Source organism: Calypte anna, chromosome 1 (assembly GCF_003957555.1).
Source record: "Calypte anna isolate BGI_N300 chromosome 1, bCalAnn1_v1.p, whole genome shotgun sequence".
NCBI classification, from domain to species: domain Eukaryota; kingdom Metazoa; phylum Chordata; class Aves; order Apodiformes; family Trochilidae; genus Calypte; species Calypte anna.
Window position 1 is genome coordinate 65,212,933 of NC_044244.1, and position 21,119 is coordinate 65,234,051.

The 21,119-nt window shown below is 40.3% G+C and overlaps 1 protein-coding gene across 1 annotated transcript in view; it reads right to left on the reverse strand.

Moving 5' to 3' along the window:
* TBC1D15 (TBC1 domain family member 15) overlaps window positions 1-13,344 on the reverse strand; it is a 35,227-nt gene extending 21,883 nt beyond the window's left edge. The window contains exons 1-5 of the mRNA XM_030449349.1: window positions 13,090-13,344; window positions 5,477-5,575; window positions 5,147-5,221; window positions 4,281-4,419; window positions 1,735-1,945 (exon numbers count right to left, since the gene is read on the reverse strand). Coding sequence (XP_030305209.1) covers window positions 1,735-1,945; window positions 4,281-4,419; window positions 5,147-5,221; window positions 5,477-5,575; window positions 13,090-13,116 — 551 coding nt within the window. The 5' untranslated portion in view covers window positions 13,117-13,344. The remainder of the gene's footprint in view (window positions 1-1,734; window positions 1,946-4,280; window positions 4,420-5,146; window positions 5,222-5,476; window positions 5,576-13,089) is intronic.
* Between the last annotated feature and the right edge of the window lie 7,775 nt (window positions 13,345-21,119).

Sequence of the window (21,119 nt, forward strand, 5' to 3'; positions counted from 1 at the left end):
AAGTTGATTTGAAGAGTAAAGATCAAATGGAAAACAATTACCAGAGCAAGAAATTACAAAACATAATTGTCAGGGAAAACATTTATATACAAATTGATTTAGTTAGCAGTACTATAAGTTAACTCACACACTGATGTCGATACTAACAGGCATTTCAGACAAAACAGATGTCAAATTTTGACACAAATTATCCCATCTAATAGAAGTCATGCCTGACCAACCTGATCTCCTTTTATGATCAGGTGACCCGACTGGTGGATGAGGGGAGGGCTGTGGATGTGGTCTACCTAGACTTCAGCAAAGCCTTTGACACCGTCTCCCACAGCATCCTCCTGAAAAAACTGTCAGCCCGCAGCTTGGACAGGAGCACCCTGTGCTGGGTTAGGAACTGGCTGGAGGGCCGGGCCCAGAGAGTGGTGCTGAACGGGGCTGCATCCAGTTGGCGGCTGGTCACTAGTGGTGTCCCCCAGGGATCAGTGTTGGGCCCAGTTCTGTTCAACATCTTCATTGATGATTTAGATGAGGGGATTGAGTCCATCATCAGCAAATTCACAGACGACACTAAGCTGGGGGGGAGTGTTGATCAACTAGAAGGCAGGAGGGCTCTGCAGAGGGACCTGGACAGACTGGAGAGTTGGGCTGATTCCAACGGGATGAGGTTTAACACGGCCAAGTGCCGGGTCCTGCACTTTGGCCACAACAACCCCATGCAGCGCTACAGGCTGGGGACAGAGTGGCTGGAGAGCAGCCAGGCAGAAAAGGACCTGGGAGTCTGGATCGACAAGAAGCTGAACAGGAGCCAGCAGTGTGCCCAGGTGGCCAAGAAAGCCAATGGCATCCTGGCCTGTATCCGGAACAGCATTGCCAGCAGGTCCAAGGAAGTGATTCTGCCCCTGTACTCAGCCCTCGTGAGGCCACACCTGGAGTACTGTGTCCAGTTCTGGGCCCCCCAGTTCAGGAAGGATATCGAGGTCCTGGAGCAGGTACAAAGGAGGGCAACCAGGCTGGTGAAGGGACTCGAGCATAGACCCTACGAGGAGAGGCTGAGAGAACTGGGGTTGTTCAGCCTAAAGAAGAGGCGGCTCAGGGGAGACCTCATCGCTCTCTACAACTACCTGAAAGGAGGGTGTAGCCAGGTGGGGGTTGGGCTCTTTTACCAAACAACTTTCAACAAGACAAGAGGGCATGGACTTAAGTTGTGCCAGGGGAAGTTTAGGTTAGATATTAGAAAGAATTTCTTTACGGAAAGAGTGATCCGTCATTGGAATGGGCTGCCCACTGAAGTGGTGGATTCTCCGTCCCTGGAGATATTTAAAAAAAGACTGGATGTGGCACTCAGTGCCATGGTCTAGCAACCGCAACGGTGGTTCAGGGGTTGGACTCGATGATCTCTGAGGTCCCTTCCAACCCAGCCAATTCTATGATTCTATGATTCTAAGTGCTTCGAGAAGGATTTAACTTTAGAGTGAGTGTTCACGAGAAAGTTCTCTACCCACTAGAGGGAGCTACTGAGGCATTACGGAGATAAGACCTACTCCATCATTTGACCCAGTCTTTAAATCTTCACCCTACAATTCAAATGCATGTGAAACTACAGTTTCAGTGACCTTGAAAATGTATTCTACTAATAAAAAAGAGGGAGACAAAATGCATCAGGAAGCATTAATCTGAAATTCATTAAGTAAACCAATAATCCAAATTTTAAGTTAGAATTAAGAGTTTTCTGATACTTACTCATTCAGCACAACATGTTTTTCAAGGCATTTAATCAGTGGTTTACTATCCCCACGATGAAAGTGAAGAGCTGGAAGCTTCACATCATCCTTCAGACAGAACACCAAATAGGACCAGCCCATGCCCTCTTTGCTTTGTTTGATTGATTTTAGATCTGTCAAACTAAACAGGAAGGACCACTTGCTTTCTCCATTTCCATGAGTTGTAGCATCTTAAAAACAGAATTACCACATGATTTTAAGTTTGACTTCAAATGTTCACAATTATAAATGCATCATTCCTGTCATTGTTCCTAAAAAAACAAACCCAAACCTCAGCATTGCTTCTGATAATAAGATGTATACTGTAAGTAATATAACTGCTATTTCTTGATTTCTTTTTCTGTGTTTTTGTTTTCTACAGACTTCTAAAATAACTAGCAGGTCCATCAGACTCTTCCACTGAAGTTGTGCCTGAAATTTATAAAAGTGATCCAGCAGTTAAATGTACAACTGCTTTATGAAATTCCATCAGCAAGCAGAATCCCACCAGCATCTTCCACCAAGTACCATTACTTATTCAAACTATGATATACAATATTGTATCCTGTATGTTGCACACAGTATTAGTCACATGTAGTAAGACTGCTAACAGAGTAAGGTAGAAGGAATTGAAAATCTCACCCATCCCTCTCTCCCACACTGCGCAAGCATGTACACACTCTGAGCAAGACTGTTGACATTCAAAGAGATTTTTACTTTACCAAAGGACAGAAAATTACCAGTTGCTGCATGGAAATTGGCACACCCCCTGCCCTGCCCTCAAACTACAGCAACAGGAAATAAACAAGAATTTGCAAAGAGCATGATAGAAGTCACTAGTGCTCATTGATTGTCCTGGTTTGGGCCAAGATAGAATTAATTTTCTGTCTTGTAATTTTACTTTCAGTACTTACTAAGCAGCTGCACTCGCTGAAATTAACAGCAAGTTTCTCGGTCAGTGTCTACTTCTAGGACTGATAAGACTCAGTGTTTATAGTTACAGCTAGAGAAAGTCATGCAGAACCAAGGACACTGCTCAGTTCTGTGGAACATCTTGTGTTCTGGAAAGAGAAAGAGAGTAAAGGGGTCACACCTGCAACCCTCCTTGGGGGAGAGGTGGGCAAGACCAAAATTAACCAAACAGTATTCCAACCCATACACATCATACTCAGTATAAATTTGAGAGATCATGAGGGTCAATCCCCTTTGCCCTTCACTCTTCCCTTTGGCCCTTCTCCACCTGTCCCTGTTTGCTTCAGCATCCTATGAGGATTCCATTCATTCATCTACCTGTGGTCCTGATCCATGTCAGCCTAAATCTGTGTGTTCCTGACTCCAGGAGTCCAGCCTGGACTTTCCCAGGGCTGACCTGCAGCCTCAGGGGTCATATGAGAGTTATTAAGGAGGAACATGATACCTTTTTTTCTGTATATTTCTATATATTTTTTTTTCCTTTTTTATCATTACTGTTTCATTAAAGCTGTGTAGTTTAGTTTCCGTAAGTCTCTTTCCCTTATTCTCTCTCTTTATCAGGGAGGGGAGAGGAAAATAGAGACCATCTGTCATTCAGTTAATTGCTGGCCCAGCATTAAACTGTGACATTGATAAAACACTCGCTCACTGAAGATGTATTCACTTTGTATGAAGATACACTCCAACAGATGAAGATGAAAAACCAATACAAACCAGTGACATAATAAGCCATCCTATGTCTAACAGAGATGCTGGTTTTAGCTTTCCATAATGCTAGCACTACCCAAACACAGTATTCTAGGAGCAGGAATGTACTTCACACAAAAATATCCATAAACTTAAGTCCAAAGCCTTCACTCATTCATGGCATGGAAGACATTTTAAACCATCAGATACAAGTGAAACAAGTACAGTGCTCTCCAGTCAAATGCTGAGAAATAATACAAGGAAAATAAGTATTATAAACACAAGTACTAAGGGAAAATCAGAGAAAAAAATTTAGAATCACTGTATTTCTTCCCCTATTTTTTTTTTTACAACATACCTGAGATACTGTAGTAAACATGATGTTGCTAAAATTATTTTGCAAGGTAAAAAATGACCATATAAAAAATACCCCTGTACCACATAACTGTACATTCCATCTCCCCCTGCTGCTGCAGTATGGAAAGACATTTTAATAGTAAACTTCTTACTTTTTCCTTTTCCTTTCTAACATGAAATCTAGTTCAAATTCCATTTGTTTGAAAGAAAGCCCAATGCTTTTAAATAAAACTGATACATCATCAGAGTAAGAAGTAAGATTTAACACTTACTTCTCAGTGCAATTCTCTTGCAATTTAAAGAAAAAAAATAGAATGAAGGCAGGTTGCAGGTATTTTATGGTGAATTTTTTTATCACACTCAGATTCACCTCTCTTCACAATTAACTCCCAGCTTATCAATTCCTAATAAAATGCATTCTACTGCACCTAAAAGGCAATTCTTCAGTTAGAAGTTACCAAAAAGAAAAAAACAGACCAAAAAAACCCCCCATACTTATTTTTTAGGTACCTCCATTCGAATGAAGTTTCCTCTTAAAAGAAACCGTGGTGACCATGTCCCATTCTGCTTCGTAACTACTTGGACAGTCACTTCCACGGGAACACTTTTCTTTAGGAGCTTGAGTCCACTCCACAACAGAACTGGAATCCTGAGGGGGGAAAAAGTTACTATTAAAACACATAAGGCATGAAAGTTGAGCGAGTTTCTTAAATTTAAGAAGAAGAATAAGATTAAAATTATCTATTGTATTAAAATCCTAAGAAACATTTTAAAGTTTTAAATGAGAAATTTGGACTTATGACTGAATCATAAGAGGTCTATTTACTTAATAAATTCAAAACAGTATTAAAATATCCTAGCTTCTCTTGCATACTCTAGCAACATAGCAGACTTTGTATTTAAAATTCAATTCTTTCTTCTTTAGTCATATCCTCTTAATACTGCTTAAATATCATGTCACAGAATCTTGCAGTTTCCATAGACATGTATTTTTATTTTGCATTAAAAGAGTACCTTTTCTGGTTTGAGTCTAATTAAGAAGAGTGACTCACCAGACCAAAACATACTAGATACAGGGTGACTGCAGTGACCAGTGACTGTGATACATTTATTTGGTTTTTACTGTATTTACAGACAGTCCTTTTATGCTTTATGTATCAAACCAATACAAATTACATACAGTCACATACACATGTATCCCAGCAACATGAGCTAGGGTGCAGTCCACAAATATGATACATACATGTAGTTATTAATATCAATTACATTGATATAAATAGATCTTTATTCCAGTTATGAGATCATGCATGCATAAATTACCACAAAATAAACTCTAGAGAAGCTGAGTGAAGAACACTGGTAACTATCAAGCATACCTTTCCAGCACAGAGGATATTAGAAGCATCCAAAGTATCGTCATGGGGTCTCCAGTCTACTATTACTTCATTTTCCTACAATAGAAAAAGTCATAAAAAAAATAATACTACACAAAAAAGTATGTATCCCTGTTTACTCATGGTATGATTATGTACAACTTGTATATATATTTATATATACACACAAATTATGCTGACAATATCAAACACTTTGTGATGTCTGTTCATTTACAAAATCCTATACATAAAAAGACATTTAAGATTTGCCAAACATGTTACATGATTTGCTAACAAATATATTAAGTTTCCATAACTGTATCATGCAAATACCTTTTCTATGACACGTAATACTCCTGAAATTAAGTTGTCCTGGTCATCATTTTTTCCACAGGATGAATGAATGAAAACTCCTTCTTGCTCATATACAACCTGTAACAGAACAGGTAAAGAAATAAAACACATGACTTCAAAACTGCTTCTCTCTTTTGATGCACTCATTATCCATTTGGCTAACCTGCCTAAGTAGAAGTGAACACCTCTATCTTGTTAGGTAATTTGTTACCTTTCCTTCCTCCCCACCCTCAAAATCTGAGTCTTTGACTTACCTAAAATGGAATTTGTTAAATTTACCCACTAAGCAATATACAATTTTAATTTACTTTCCCAGTAAATAACAAAACTTTAAACTCCTCTCTTACATAGCCTACCTTTCCCCCACTTGCCACTTATACATGTTGAAATTACAACCATCATTTAAAAATGGACCACCTGCTGCACAAAAGCTCAACTCCACAAAAATAAAGAACTCCAGCCTTAGATCAAATAATAGCCCAATCCCACACTCAGGGTGAATGACAAAGGTTTCACTTCAAAGGTAGAATATATGACAGCCAGATAAGAGACGCTCGTAGGAGTACACACTGCCCATTTAACTTTTGCATTTAAGCATTTACAATACTCTTCACAGTAGTCTGATCATGTTAAAAAAAAAAAATCATAGAATTCTTTCCTGTCAAAATTCTGTAAGCTCTTCAAAGCCACAAGCTAGGCATTAGGCTTAAAAGCTCTATAATGTAAATGGATTCTGGTTTAAACAATTCTCTAAGAGAATAGTGAAAAGTCCCTAATATACCAAAGAGATTTTATGGAAGTGAAATACATAAAATAGAAACAGTAATTTTTTTATAAACCATGTTAACTTTACAAAGATGAAAATGCTGCCTTAAGAAATACATATCTTTAACAGCAAAACCTACTAATTTTTGATGTAGAGACAGATTTGGTATCTCTTTGATACGAAAACATCAGTGTCTCTTTTTCTCAACTTAGCAATTTGTCACTTTTCTAAAATCATCACAAGTGCAGTCAGGCCAGTAAACTAAAAAATTTAGGTGTTCAAGCTTAACTAGATAGACAAGAACACAGAGCTTGAAAACAGCAATAAAAATCAGTTAAATCATCCTTTCTGTTGTAGATTTACTTCTTACATTTCTCTTCACTTTACGGCAAGTGAAAAATTTCTTGTGTCCTGTTTTATCACAGAAATATCACTTGGAAGAAAACTCCAGAGGTCATTTTGTTCAATCTCCCTCTTGAAGCATTATTAACAATAAGTAACCTTTCAAATATTGGAAGCCTTCTTAGCTCTTCTAGATTAGTATTTTTCTTTTCTATCAAAAAAGATCTTCCCTCTATTTTTACCAAATTCCTGTTTTTAGACTCAGTCTCTGTTTAAAAAAGGCAACTTTGGAATTTACTTAGATTTTACCTTCTAGCTATTTGGACATGATCTATCATTACAATTAGTCAGAAGTATGAACTGATAAATCACGGGGACAGCTGTTCCAGCAAAAACTATCAGTATCAGGAGTTACACTATTAGAATTGCATTTCTGACAATGTTACTATCACAAAGAATACCTTCCCAGTCTAGAAGATAGGAAATTATTTTCCATCCCTTAATCTCTCAGAAGAACAAATGTTCACTTTCATGGGAAAAGACAGAATGGCTCCAATGCCACGGCTGTCATCCAACTGAATAATTCTACATTGTTTTGCATAACAGATTTGGTTCCCTACCCTGTTCTCCACCAAAACAGGAAATACAACTAAAGTGAACATGTGCTCAGATGTTTGGAGGTTATCTGTAAAACAGAACATCTCAGAATGATGTTTATTTTTCTTCCAAGGCTACTTGGGAGAAAAACTCCAAGTTTGAAAGGCCACAAGTCCAAACCATTGGAATCTATTCTTACCCAATACCAGGTGTAATCTTGTATTAATTTTTTCCAACTGTTATCAAGTATTTAATATGGCCAAGCTTTATAAATTCCAGTTTTAAATATCATTGAAAAAAAACACTGAGTCATACATAGATGAGAGTCTATAATATGCAGTATATAACTAATTTACAGAAGATTACCTAGGAAGTGCTTTAGCTGCTTATCCTACTGCAAAACATTTTGGAAGCTGCCATCTGTTGAATTACCTGAAATATTGAGCTGCTTTAACAGTTCTTTGTAAGGTAACTCCATAACTGCATTTGATTAAGCTGGTTTTGAGAATATGATTTTATAATCATATACTTGAAGATTAGCTACACTGGATAGCTATATTTCACACAATGTTCTTACCAAGCTGAAAATTTAAAAATGCTACAAAGTATTCTTATAGCACCTTACAGTAAAATACAGTTTGTGCCAGATTTTTGTTTTCTGATTTTATAGCAGTTGCAAGCTATTAGTCAATTCAAGGCCGGAAAGTGACATTAAAACAGATGTACAAGTAATAAGTACAAAGGAAAGTATCAAACAGAAAGATAATATACCAATTGTTGGATTTGTGTGAAGAAACATCCCTCAAGAGACAACTCCTGTAACACTGTGTAGTTCAACCATGCATTATCATGTGGCTCTCAAACATATTTGTTCTGTGCCTCCACAGCCCAATAATAAGGAAAACATTTGGTCCATCAGCATAGTTGGATCTCATAAGCATCCAGGAAAACACACATTTCAAAACCAGGCAACTTCAGTGTACACTGCCACTTGTCTGAACAGCAGATTACTGCAGAACACGCAAGATTACTATCTTGAAATGAGATGTGGAAAAACAGTCAGTAAACACTGGAGAATGATCAGAAACATCATTAAAACAGTAAGGTGTGTATGCAAAATCTACATAAGATCCTGGTACAGCAGAGACAGTAGAAGGAACCAGATATGAGCAGGGCAAGATAACGAGCCCACTTCCCCCTTATTAGCAGTCGAAGTAACTATAACACCTCCAAACTGTACCAAAATCTTCATCACTGTTACCTGCCAACACCCCTTGTGGAGAAAAACTACCCAATCTCTTTTAACTCCTGGTAACTTTTTGGATTTAGTGACAGGGGTCTGTCATTTAGAAAGGCTTCATTATCCACTGTGTGTAAGAATGCAAAGGTTTTAAGATCATCTGTTCAGTTAGGTTACTATGCTTCTCATATTATGAGACAGAAAAAAAGTTACTGGCTCACCTTGGTTTTGACTCATTAATATACAAAAATGGTCTCCTTTTCAAAAGTGAGAAGTAGGTGGAATCAAGCTCAATCTTTCATTTTCTTTTTTGTATGATTAGAGCTACCACTGTTCCTCTAAGTTTACATAGCATGAATAAGCCCATCATTTAAAAAACCAAACAAGTTCGTGTTAGTAAGTGCACAACACAGGTGACTGGATAAATTGATATATCTCCAAGGTTTTAATCAAAACACATAAGATATTCCTCACCCCAATATTACACGCCCTTCCACCTAAGAAACCTGTGCTCTGCAGAGTCAACAGACTGGACATGGAAATAAAACCCTAGGGAATTAAAGCAGCCTATACTGTTTAGATGCTCAAGGCCAAAAGGTGTTCAGCCAGGAAAGGTCTAACTACAGACTAAAACACTGTGTTTCTTGTTAAACCTATTAGCAAACATGTAACAGTCCACAGAAACACATGTTCCCCAGGTTTAGATGTTATTACACACATAAAAGCCAGACCCTGCAATCCCACAAGAAAAAACACAAATGAAAGGAGTGTCAAAAGCACACATCAACACAACCAAATGAAATGAAGATGTAATGCGACAACAGCTAAACAGCTTTGAAAATCACTTTATTTCAAACAAATTTTCATTCTGTCTTCTGGCTGTACATATATCAGAATTACTCAAAGGTTTTCAGATACCTTACTAGCTTAAAGATAGTTCTATGCAAAGGTTTCCAGATTAATCCATCTATAGTAGCCTTAAGTTTCTCAAATAATTCAAACCATAAGCATAACTACCGAAGGAAACAGTATTATAAAAGCACTCAGTTGGCAACCTTTTTTCTGTGAAGACATGATAAAGAATGTAGGGGGGAAAAAGCAGTTTGTATGAATTGAGTATTACTTTTTAATAATCCCAAAAGTTTGAAATAATATGCACCTAAGAAGCTAATATTTATAGGTCTTTCCTGCTTGGCAAGCAAGTCTGCAGCATGACTTTAGCCACGTTTATTTTTCCAGTTCTACAGAATGAAAATTAGGCCCACTGCCTATTTGATTCAGAATCCTACCAAAAGATAAACATATATTAACATTTTCCAAATGCTGCTAAGCCACCTTGACCTGTTGACTTGTCTTTTTTTTCCGTAAGTGCTACAGAAGTCAAGACAAATTCACAATTCATTCTAATCAGTCATTAAAAACAGTGTCCCACAGAGACCAGAGTTACTATATTTCATATAATGACAGAGGCTCTATTAAAACAGTGAAACACTGAAGACTCATGAAGTAATCATTACCTACCCACCTATTACAAAAATCAGAGGGAAGTGGCAGGATGTAGGCTTAGTTTGCATGTCACAGCATATACTAGTTGGGGTTCTGGAAAACCGCTCAAGTGTTTTTATTCCATGTCCAGCAGAAAATAATGTTCTCAAGTCCTACTGTTGTAGGAAAGTAATACTTTCAGAGAAATCAGTTCTTAATACTCTAAGGACATAGCATGGACAGTGCATATCTCTAGCGTATTATGCTGCTTACAAAGCGCAGTCAAAAAGCCAAGTTTATAGCTTTTTATTGCCAGAGAGCATGAGCAAAAGGCCTGCACAATACCACAGAACACAAGCAAAATTTTGGGATGAAATGCTTCCCATTGGGCTTTGCACTACCAATTACTGAAAGATGGCAACACTACACCCAAAGATGAATGTAGACAGACAACAAAAAAGAGATAAGATCTGGGGCTACCATGGAATAGGGTGGTTCTGCTCTCCTCACCCATGTATTTTTTCCCATCCTGCCTGTGCTAGGCATCCTAAGTACTAGTACCATATTTGCAGGTTCTGACAGAGGGTAAACAGATCAAAAGATGCAATGCAGAAAGAAAAAACCCCAGGCCAATAAAATAAATCCAACTTAGGCAATGGTTGTCCTGAGGGTTCTTGCATCCACAAAACAAAGCATCTTAGTTTAGAGCTGTGCTTTAAATTGGAAAGAATATAACTCAATTCAAAAGTCTGGATTACACTGCCTTAATTTCCACCTCCCTCCAGAATATCTGAGGTTTCCCCAAAACTTACCACTCATCCACTGCAAAACTGTCACTGAGCATGTCAAAGTCTCAACTACATCAATAGTCTGCTTTCAATAACCAGATACCAGCTGATTTGAGTGGTCCCCAACGTATCAAGCTAACATTAGTTGGCCAAAACGATCTTCTTGCTCCACAGAAGATATTCTAGAACTGTTAAATTTTAACCAAATATAAAGCCATACCCTTATGTCTCTTCTTTGCTGAACCTATGGCTTGTTTTTATGACAGTAAAGTTTCATATCCTGCTAGCCTTAAAAGAGTGAAAGTCTTACAAACAGCAAACTTCTAGAGTGGGGCATAAATGCCTTAAGCAAAAATGTCGCGTCTGTACCGATTTGCACTGTGTTTATTCCACATGGAGTGAAATTTCTCTAGTTTGTGAGCTCTTCTAAAATCCTGCTGCCATCCAAAGAATGATTTGTGACCCAATGTGTTCCCTAAAGCAACAAAAAACTAACCCAGGCAAAAAATAAGCAGACGGGATTTTTGTATTATTTCAGCTTGCTAAATCAAATCACTGAGAGCTCAAATAAGCACAGGATCCAAGCAAGCAGAAGTGCAACACACAGGTGCAAAGACCTAGGGAAGTATGGAACTGCTCCTACTGAGAGGAGTAAAACATGAAAATCAGCCCAGTCACTTTACAAAGTCTGAGAAAGCACAACAGTAGGTTGTTTTTTTCCTCTGTATCAAAGAAGATGTAGTAAAGAAGGCTGCTGAATTAGAAGTTGCAGTAATAAGGTTCATTAGCATTATGGACATGGAATATTTGAAATGGAGTTTTGCAACCTCTTACAGATTTAGTCTCACGCAAACAGAATTTTTTTTTTTTAAAGGAACAAATCCGTAGCAATTTTGCTAAGAACTAACCCACAGCTGCTTTAGCCTCTCATGTAAACTATGATAATATAGCTGTTTTCAGGAAAATCCTCCTAAAGAAAATGCTGATAAATCCCAGCTCGGGGGGGGGGGAATTACCATAATCCAATGAAGTGCTGGACTGATCTTAAAATGGATAAAAAAGAAGAGCATCTTGTCTCTGTACACCTGGAAACTGGGTGTGTATAGATAAAAGAGCTAAGAGGGCAGTATGGCGACCTTTACTGCTGTTAGGTGCTGTAAATGTAAAGAAGTTGCAACAATGCCACATGACCAAATTGCCTGTTAGGCCAGTTCTGGCTGACACATGATAGAGTAAATCGGCACAAGCAAAATCTCTACAGAACTTTTCTGCCAGCTAAATGCACTCCCGAGCACCCTCCTGAGAATCACAGCTATGGCTAATTACACATGTTCTCTTATGCCAAGATCAGCATGAGGTCATTTACTGTTATAGGGTAGGAAAGTGATATTGAAAACTATCACTCTCTAACCCTGGCTACATACAATCAGACACTGAGATTTTAAAGTCTTGATAAAGGATCCAGGAGCTTAACATTTCAAAGTAACACTTCTAGAAGACAAAATCACTGAATAAAAATACTCGTGCAATTGTGTCCACAAGGACACAATTCGCATCTGTTTCAGGGGGGAGGGAAGGGAAGCTGAAATGGTTGCCAATACCTTCCCTCCTGTAACATCAAACCAGGACATTTGAGTCCTTGTTAAGCTCTACGGATTCACTCAAGAACACAAGGTAAGGATGGGCGGCACGTTAAAATCTTGACATGACTAAATTATCTGGTATGGCCACGTACCCTCCCTGGGGCAGGAATCCGCACACAACCAAAGGCCAAAGGCCCGTAATGTCTACGAGTACCTCAGGGACACACGGCCACGTAGTCGGGACGAGTGCCGTTCCTTCAGCCCAGCCTCAGATCCTGCTCCGCGGAGAACAACCCCCGGTTCCGGGACTGTTCATCCCCAGCGCAGGGCGGCCTCTTCCTACGCCGAAGCCGACTCTCTGCGGAGCCCAAAGGCGACCTGGAGCAGCACGGAACGGAACGCAGCCCGAGCCGGGCCGCGCTGGGCGGAAGGCGCTGCCAGCTGACACCACGGCCGCCCCGAACCGGGACCAAGTCCCACCCGGCGGCCGCGACCCACTCCTGCGCGCCGCCGAGGGCGGCACAGAGGGCCCGCGTCCTCCTGCCACCGCCAGGCCCACCCGAGGCGGGGGACTGCCCGTGTCCGGAGCAGCGGGCCCCGCCCTGTGAGGGGATCCCGCACCCACGCACGGCGGACAGTCAAGGCCTCCCCGTCCGGCCACGCAGCGGCCCGGCCGCCCCTTCCTCTGGCTCCCGCCAACTATGACGACCCTAGGGCCGGACCATAGGGGAGGGAAGGGCCGCCGTGGCTGCCCGCAAGGGGCTGGGGCCCAGCCCGCCCGCCTCCGTTACCTTGCCGCTCGGATGCGCCGCCGCCATGTTGCCTACGAGTGTTTATGATGACGTTGCGCTCCTCACGTGCTTCCCGCAGCTCCACAACAACTCCCCTCACAGACTCGCAGGAGGCCGGACCGGGCCGGACCGGGCCGGGCCAGGACAGGAGAGGACAGGCCACGCAGGCGGAGTTGGGCGGAGACGCCACCGCCCACGACACTGCCAGCCCGGGCAGGCCGGGCCCAGCTGTGTGGCAAGGTTCGGCCACGGGGGAGGGGGAAGGGAAAGGGAAAGGGGGGGGCGGAGCGGAGCAGCAGAGCCCCGCCACAACCGGCGCTGCCAAGAATGGAGGGAAAATGGCGGGGTTTGGGTTTTTTTCTTTTTTTTTTTTTTCCCTTTCTACTTTTTCCCCCTCACCTAAAGGCTGCGCGCTTTTTCCTTGGCGTTTTCGCTTGTTTTGAATCTCCCGCTCGCAGCTGCCTGTAATAGTAGTAGTAACACTATTACTAAGTTTTTTCTCTCAGTTTTTCCACCACTAAAAACATGCCAGTTAACAGCCAGTCTACCTGTAGGCTCACCTGTGCTTCTCTATGCATTTTCCCTCATGCTTCCAGCGTTCCCAGTTTTGGTTGTACAGACAATAAAAATAGAAGAACAGAGTGAGAGTTGAGCAGAGTAAGATGCAGACTCCAGATGTGAAGTGACTGAGCAGCAGCTCCTGTACAGCCCTCATGACAGAAAAAGGATTTTTCACTCCATGGGTTTGTGTATCTATACACAAAAGCAGAGTTGTTTTGCCAAACATGGAAGTATGACTTGAAAAGCAAAAGTGCTCTTCAGAAGAAGAATGGAGAAAATGATCCCTTAGCAGGTGACAAAGAAACTCAGAAAATTTTTGAAAGAGATGGAGCTCTGAAAGTATGCAGGAAATGGCGAATTATTTCTAGACTGATTTCCTTAGGTATTTAATGTAACTAAACATTTAATTTATTATGACTGGTTATTGTTGCCAGACTTCCGGTAATCAGCATTTGTAGTAAGGAGCTGCAGCTCAAAACCCTGACCCAAGAGACAAAACTCCTTAGTTATTCCTTAAGAAAAACAGCAGCTGGGGCTTTGGAGCTGGACTTGGAGAAAAGAAGAGGTATAAGACAGGTGCAATTTTAAAAGATTCATTGACCAGCAAGTATCTGAACATTTCTTAAGTTCAATGGAGCCTTAATGCTTATATAAGCATCATGGAGTTCTGCATAAGCATTGAGCAAAAAACATGGAAAACTCATGACCTGACTAAAACCCTATGTTTAAAACATTCCTGATCTTTGGGTCCAGAGTTGAGCCCAGCCCTACTCAACATGCAGTTGAAGAGATTAGAATGAAGAAAATAGGTTTCTGCAATCTTAAAACATAGACTTTAAAATCTACATATAGATAGGGCCATCATTTTACAAATGTATAGGTACACTGCAAAAGCAACATATAAGTAATTTTGGAAAAGATCTTTACAGACAAACATTGTATGGCTAAGGAAGAATGATTGGAAACATACGTATCTTTAAAGATACTTTAAATCTTTGATTACCAGGAATTTCCCAAGAAGCACCATAACAGAGAAAAATCTATGAAACAAACCCAATATGAGAAGGTTTCACTACTGTTATGTAGACAAAACAGGAAACAGTGTAGCATTACCTGAAAGAGCTGTCAATTAAGTAAAGAATTAAAAGATAAATCAATTTCTGCTGGACGTAAGTTAATGCTTGCATTTGCAAAGGCAATAAAATTTTACTGGAAAAAACTGGAACATACAGTACCAGAGTATGTGTGCAAAGTTTGTTGTTTATACAGGGCAAAGGAGTATCATCAACTTTTTGTTTATTTAAAGCATTAAAGTTCAGTACATTTGTTTCTTATCTGGACTTAGGACCAACCAATCTTTGGGAATCATCCACTACTTCCAAACATAGCTCCTAAACACAGGTTCAGTTCCACTGAATTGCATTCCTTAGTCGACCTTCTTTGCCAGCCTGTGCACCAGAACACTCAGATCCTCCTCTGCAAAGCTGATTTCCTGGCAGTCAATCCCGAGCAACACACACAGTACGCTACGTTACTTCAGTTAAAGACTTGAGTGATACACACCACCAAATTCCATAGGGTGACACAGGAGGAGTAGATTCCTTTCCCTTCCCTATAAGGCCATTAAGAAAACAATGGAGTATCCTGTAGCTATATGCTCAGCCCTTCACACACCACACTGATGAGAGCACACTACGAGGTATTCATGTTGGTGAACTACTTAGCTTTGTGGCTCACTCTTCAGTAGATTTTAAGTAGCCATCTGCTCTAGTAAGGAATCTGCTCCCTCAAAAAGGCAGCATCCCCTTAGCACCTCAGCCAGCACCAAGCCTGCAGCCACAAAGTGTGCGTGGCTTTCCTGTGCTTTCTGATGTTGTCATAGCTGCTACTGTTCACCCAGCAGAGTTCCAAGATCCAGTTCTCTATTCAGAAGCGTCAGCTGCCCCCATGCTCAACCAGGTGAAAACCTGGCCTGCACAAGACAAGCACAGATTCTGTCAAGTCCTTCCATCACAGGCTTAATTTGTATAAACAAAAACCCCACAACAGAGAAACAGAGATTAACATTCCCAAAATATCTTTCCCTTCTACCTCCTGCTCACAGAAATAGGATATGTTCTAAGCCTTGCTTTGACAGATGCAACCCAGAATTTTTCCAGGCTACTTCAGCTTATCATGAACGGTTAGTACATGAAGTGCTGTCCCGGACTCTGTGTGCAGCAGGAGACCCAAGAGGAAGCTGCAGACCAAGCTTCTCTTGAGCTTCTCATATTTTAAGAGGTATTAGTCCTCTGCATTAATTATACTATAGACAATAAAGCAGATATCCCAGGATTTAGCTGTCACATCCTCTTGTTTTCCACATACAGAAGGAAAGGGTAAAGAAAGAATCCTCTTTTCCTATTCCATAATTAGGAGAGCAGAAGAGAGATCAGGCTCTGGCTGCATGTATTTAAGTCAACCAAGTAAGCCTAGGGTACTGACCTACAGTCAGCCTTCCTGTTTAATCATTAACATGTTATTTTATATAACTATTTAGGTTAGACTCAGGATGGGGACACAGCCACTTCAAGCAAGCAGCATGTAAACATGATTTAAAGAGCAGAAGAGGGCTTAGCCACCTGGATGAAAGCTGCACTGTCCATTTGCTCTCAAGGCCAGAGCTCCTTAAGCACCGTGGTCTAATTTATTTGTCAGTAAAAAAGTAGCCACTTGGAAAAATTAGGATCTTTTCTACTCACTGTCTCCATCTCAATGCAGAAACTGAGAAGTGGATATATTATAGCCTTTCTAACCTATTCTTCTAAGAAAACATAAAAAAAACAAGTCTGCACAAGGAAAACATGCAGGTATAGCAACGATCCACACTTGGCTGCCTTCTGCCATGAGGTTAGGCAGGAGTAGGGACAAAGGAAATACATACACACAGGCTGAAATTAAAAGGTAGGAAATCCCTTTCCCCAGCAACATTTATTTGTATTTATAGTGTCAAGGCATGGAGATGCAGTAAGACATGAAGGCAATACACTGTATGTGGAGCTTTCTTTAAGCATTTGCACTGTGTCACATTTTGTCTACCTATTACCACAACTGGGAGGTCTTGTTTGTGAACCTGCTATTTTCTTATCTATGTATATCAAGTATTAATAGTACTCATATTAAATGCTCTGCATTTGTCATGCAAGGAGAGATGCATGATTGCATCAGTCTCCACAGAGACTAGTTAGAAGCTATTTGAGAGAGTGATGACTAAACAGAAACTGATCTCTTGTTTGCCCATTGGCATTGACTAGCATTACCAGAGCTAGGTATGCAGAAAGCAAAGTCAAACAGCAGTAACTCCATTACTACTACACATGCATCACAACACCATCAACAGGCAACCTTTCCTAGAAAGAGCAGGAAACTAATGGAACGATTGTTTTAGGGTGGGAGTATTTCATGTGTATTTCATCTTAGCATGGGGTTATTTCATGCTGTATTTCATCCCAGCTGTTCAAAAAGCAATGCTTAGGATGGGTCTGTGCTGCTTACAGAAATTCATTTCCTTCTTTTAACTTGCCATTATAATTGACTTCGGAGATTGTTCCATTTTTCAAGCTGAAGTCCCTGAAAAAGAATCCGTGTCCCATGATGCCAAAGGATGGTCAAGTAGCCTTGAAGGCTCCAATCAGAGTACAGTTTAGTGTAATTTTTAAGCCTGAAACCAACTTCTCTGACCAGTATGGGTACATCTTATGGTTGAGGATTGTTTTGCTATTATTCTCTGTCTCAAAAATAATAGGAGTAGGCTGTCAGTCAGAGGTACATTAGATACTCTGCTGCCTCAATTTTAAACTTTTCACCGCAGGACTGTGCCTGCAGGGATTAACTACAGGCATCACACTTGCTCCTCACCATTTAATATAGCCCCTTTAATGAGATGCTGACAAACTTCTGAAACTACTTTTACACTAAAAACCTCTTGCAAATTTTAGTTCCTTGAACAAAAAAGTCTCAGCACATAAAAAATACAAATTCTGACACAAAGTAGGATATAGCTACTGACTTTTTAAAGTGCAAGTGACTTTCAAGTCGCTGGCTGGTTTTGCTAACAAGGTCCATCCACTTCTAATCCACAGCATCAGGTGAACAGCACTTTTCACTAGTAAAGTGAGCACGTATGTTCTTGGTGGAGACAGGACATCAGGAGATCACAAACACAAAATTGATGGAAAAAGCCCAGCTTTGAGCCTTGGTTCCATGTCTGACTTGTTTTTGCTTCTTCCTTAAGGAAGCATGCCCAGGGTTAGTATTAATCTGGCAAATGTGGTTCAACAGAACCTGCTTCTTCCTTATGAACTGCTCAAGGCTCCAAGGACCACTTTTAAGAACCAAAGATGCATTTTGATGGGTCCCAGCTCACTGTACAACTTGCAGGGTATGTGCTAAGAAATGTTACCAAGTCTGCTTTGCCATCTTAAAGCCATCTTTCAGCACATTATACTCAGATAGGTTCAAAAATTTGTTACTGTATGTATAACATAAAAAGCCTACAGTCTGTTTTTAGCAAATCTTTTTGTGAACAAAGCCCCTGCCCTGATCCTTTGGTAATTTTCAGAGCCACTTTATTACAGATGATTCATTAAGTTTCAAATTGTGACTTACTAAGATGTAAGAGAGAATTTTCAGATACAACAGTAACATGTACTTTCAGCTGTCTTTATTGTAATGATTTTCAGTATGTATTTTTTCCCCTTTGTAATGAGCCATTCTCACACACATTTTCCACTTTTAGTACTGATAGAGTTGCAGCCACACTAGAGAAGTTCTTGGTTCCCTAGTTGATTGATCATTTGGAATTAATGTATCACAGAACTATCTTAATGTAAGTCCACTGGTATATAAAATGAATTCTAAAGATGTATTGAAGATGTCCAGCTGCAGTGATACTCTGGGAAAACTAATGTTGTGAGGCCTCTGCTAGATACTAATTTTTTTTTTTCAAAACCTTTTATCCACATTTGCCACATGGAGCATACCTACAACATTTGACAACATCAAGTTACCTGATATTAAAAATGCATCCTTCAGTGTGGCTTTTGCCCTGTTAACATTCTCTCAGGGCTAAAGCCTATTCTATTTGAATGAGCCTGATAAGCTCAATGAGAAAATCTCCACTCTTTATTGGATGCAGAGGGAAACAGTAACAAAGGATAAGGACAAGGCTGAGGTGCTCAACCTCCTTTGCCTCGGGCACCCATCCCTACTGGCATCACAACCGGTTGTGTGTATATGTACATATGTATTTGTAATTTTGTTATTTTATGCCTTGTTATTGCCTTTCCCCTCTGCTAGCAAATATGTTTCAAATTATTTTCAGTATCCAGCTTCACATCTCCAGTCTTTAATCCCTTTGTCTTTTCTTGTTGAGGGGGGAATAGAGAATAATCCTGTCCTTGGGTTTGTGGTCTGCCCAAACTGCTAAGCTATGACACCCAGTCAGCACGGGCCCTCCCTAACAAACCTGATCTCCTTCTATGACAAGATGACCCAGCTATTGGATGAAGGACTCTGTGGATATTGTCTATCTAGACTTTCAGAAAGCCTTTGACCCTGTTCCCCATAGAATTCTTGTGGAAAATCTCACTGCTGGTGGCCTGGATGAGCATACGATGGGATCTCTCTATAGCTACCTGAAAGGACATGGTAGAGAGGCTGGTGCTGGTCTCTTCTCACAGGTAATTAGTGATAGAACAAAAGGGAATGGATTCAAGCTGCAACAGGGTAGGTTTAGACAGGACATTAGGAAAAAATTTTGACAGAAAGTGTGGTCAGACACTGGAATAGGCTGCCCAGGGAAGTGGTTGAGTCACCATCCCTGGATGAGTGTAAGGGTCATTTAGATGTGGTATTGGGGAATATGGTTTAGAGGAGAACTTTGTAGAGTAGGGATGATGGTTGGACTTGATGATCGCAAGTGTCTTTTCCAACATGAATGTTTCTATGATTCTATGAGGTTATCTAATGAGAAAAAACAGATCAAGTCAGTCATAATGCCTGTGTGATCAAATAGCCCTGACAGAACTTAAATCTTTAGTTATGAAGCATTTCCTTTTCTCTTTCCACTACAAAAAGCCCAACTAGGCAGTTTAAGATTCCTGTTACAAAAAAAAAAGAGAAACTACTTTTCCACTGTAAGTCCAGAATTTGTTGACCTTTCAGAACACTGTTGGTTAGCTCAATTTAGCAGTTTCAGCAGCTCGAAGAAAGATTTGTTACGTGAGTTTGGATCTACCACAGGATGTCAGCTACTTAGCAACATAAAGTACTCCTTGCTCTCTCCAGTCCTCCCAACTTGGATTTCTTCTAAATCCCTTCCAATATTCAGGAATCAGGAGTTGGGTATCAGAGGTAGCAAGGCCTCAACAATAAACTTCCAATATTATCTCTTCACTGGTTTGGAGGCAAGATATGATCAGTTGCTGGGGGACACTGTTGCAGTACTGCTACTCATCATCCCTTGTTGTCCTACTTTCAAATTGTATTGCTTCCAGGCAACCTACTATATAGCACTAAAAACCCTTGCAAGAGATCAGTAGACTAGAGACACTGAAAAAAATGACTTGTCAAGAAATAATAAAAGCTCCTCTTAAAAAAAACCACAACCAATGTTCTCTAACTAGAAGGAACTGGGTATTACTGCTGTAGTACCTATTACTGTCTAGAAGAGCTAGAGAAACAAGCAGATAACATGTATGTTTCCCTCCTTGTACACAGAGATCCCCATCATGAAATGTTTCCTGTAGTAGTAATCCATTAGCAACAAGGATCAGTGCAGCCAACAAGCAGAAATGGACAGTCCTCTCTTCATGTTCACCCTGCAACTGCAACAGGTCACGCTGCTTGTCTGGGTACTCAAAGCAGGAGGAATAGATGGAAACAATTATTTTTGCAGTCTTTCAACATCCTGGTATTGAATAAATACAATCAAAGCTCAAAGCTGTCCAGTGACATACAAATGTCTACACAGGCCCTCCCTACAGTCAGATACATTACTGTAGGGCTGTGGCACATGCCAATCAATTGGAGGTTTTTGCCAGGGTTTTGAAAAGAATTGAGAGAGCAGCTTGAAATAAATTTTCATTTTGAAAGTACAGCAATTTATCATTTTAATTAGATTAAAACATACTTCAATCCAAAATATTTTCAGTTATCTTGGACAGAATACCTTTGTCATAATGGTTACAGTTCCATGTTTTCTAAGCCAACTCAAGAAACAGATTTTCCACAACTCTCAAAATAATTTCTTCATCTCATTCTGCTCAATACAGTGGCATAATGATAGCTCCAAAAATAGAAGATGGAAGGGTGTACTTTGCTATTATTAGACAGAAAAAGCCTAAACTCAGTAGATAGCTACATCACTGAGATTCAGATTGGTCCTAAATAGAGGAAAAATCTTGGTGTTGGGCAGAACTCCCAAAGAG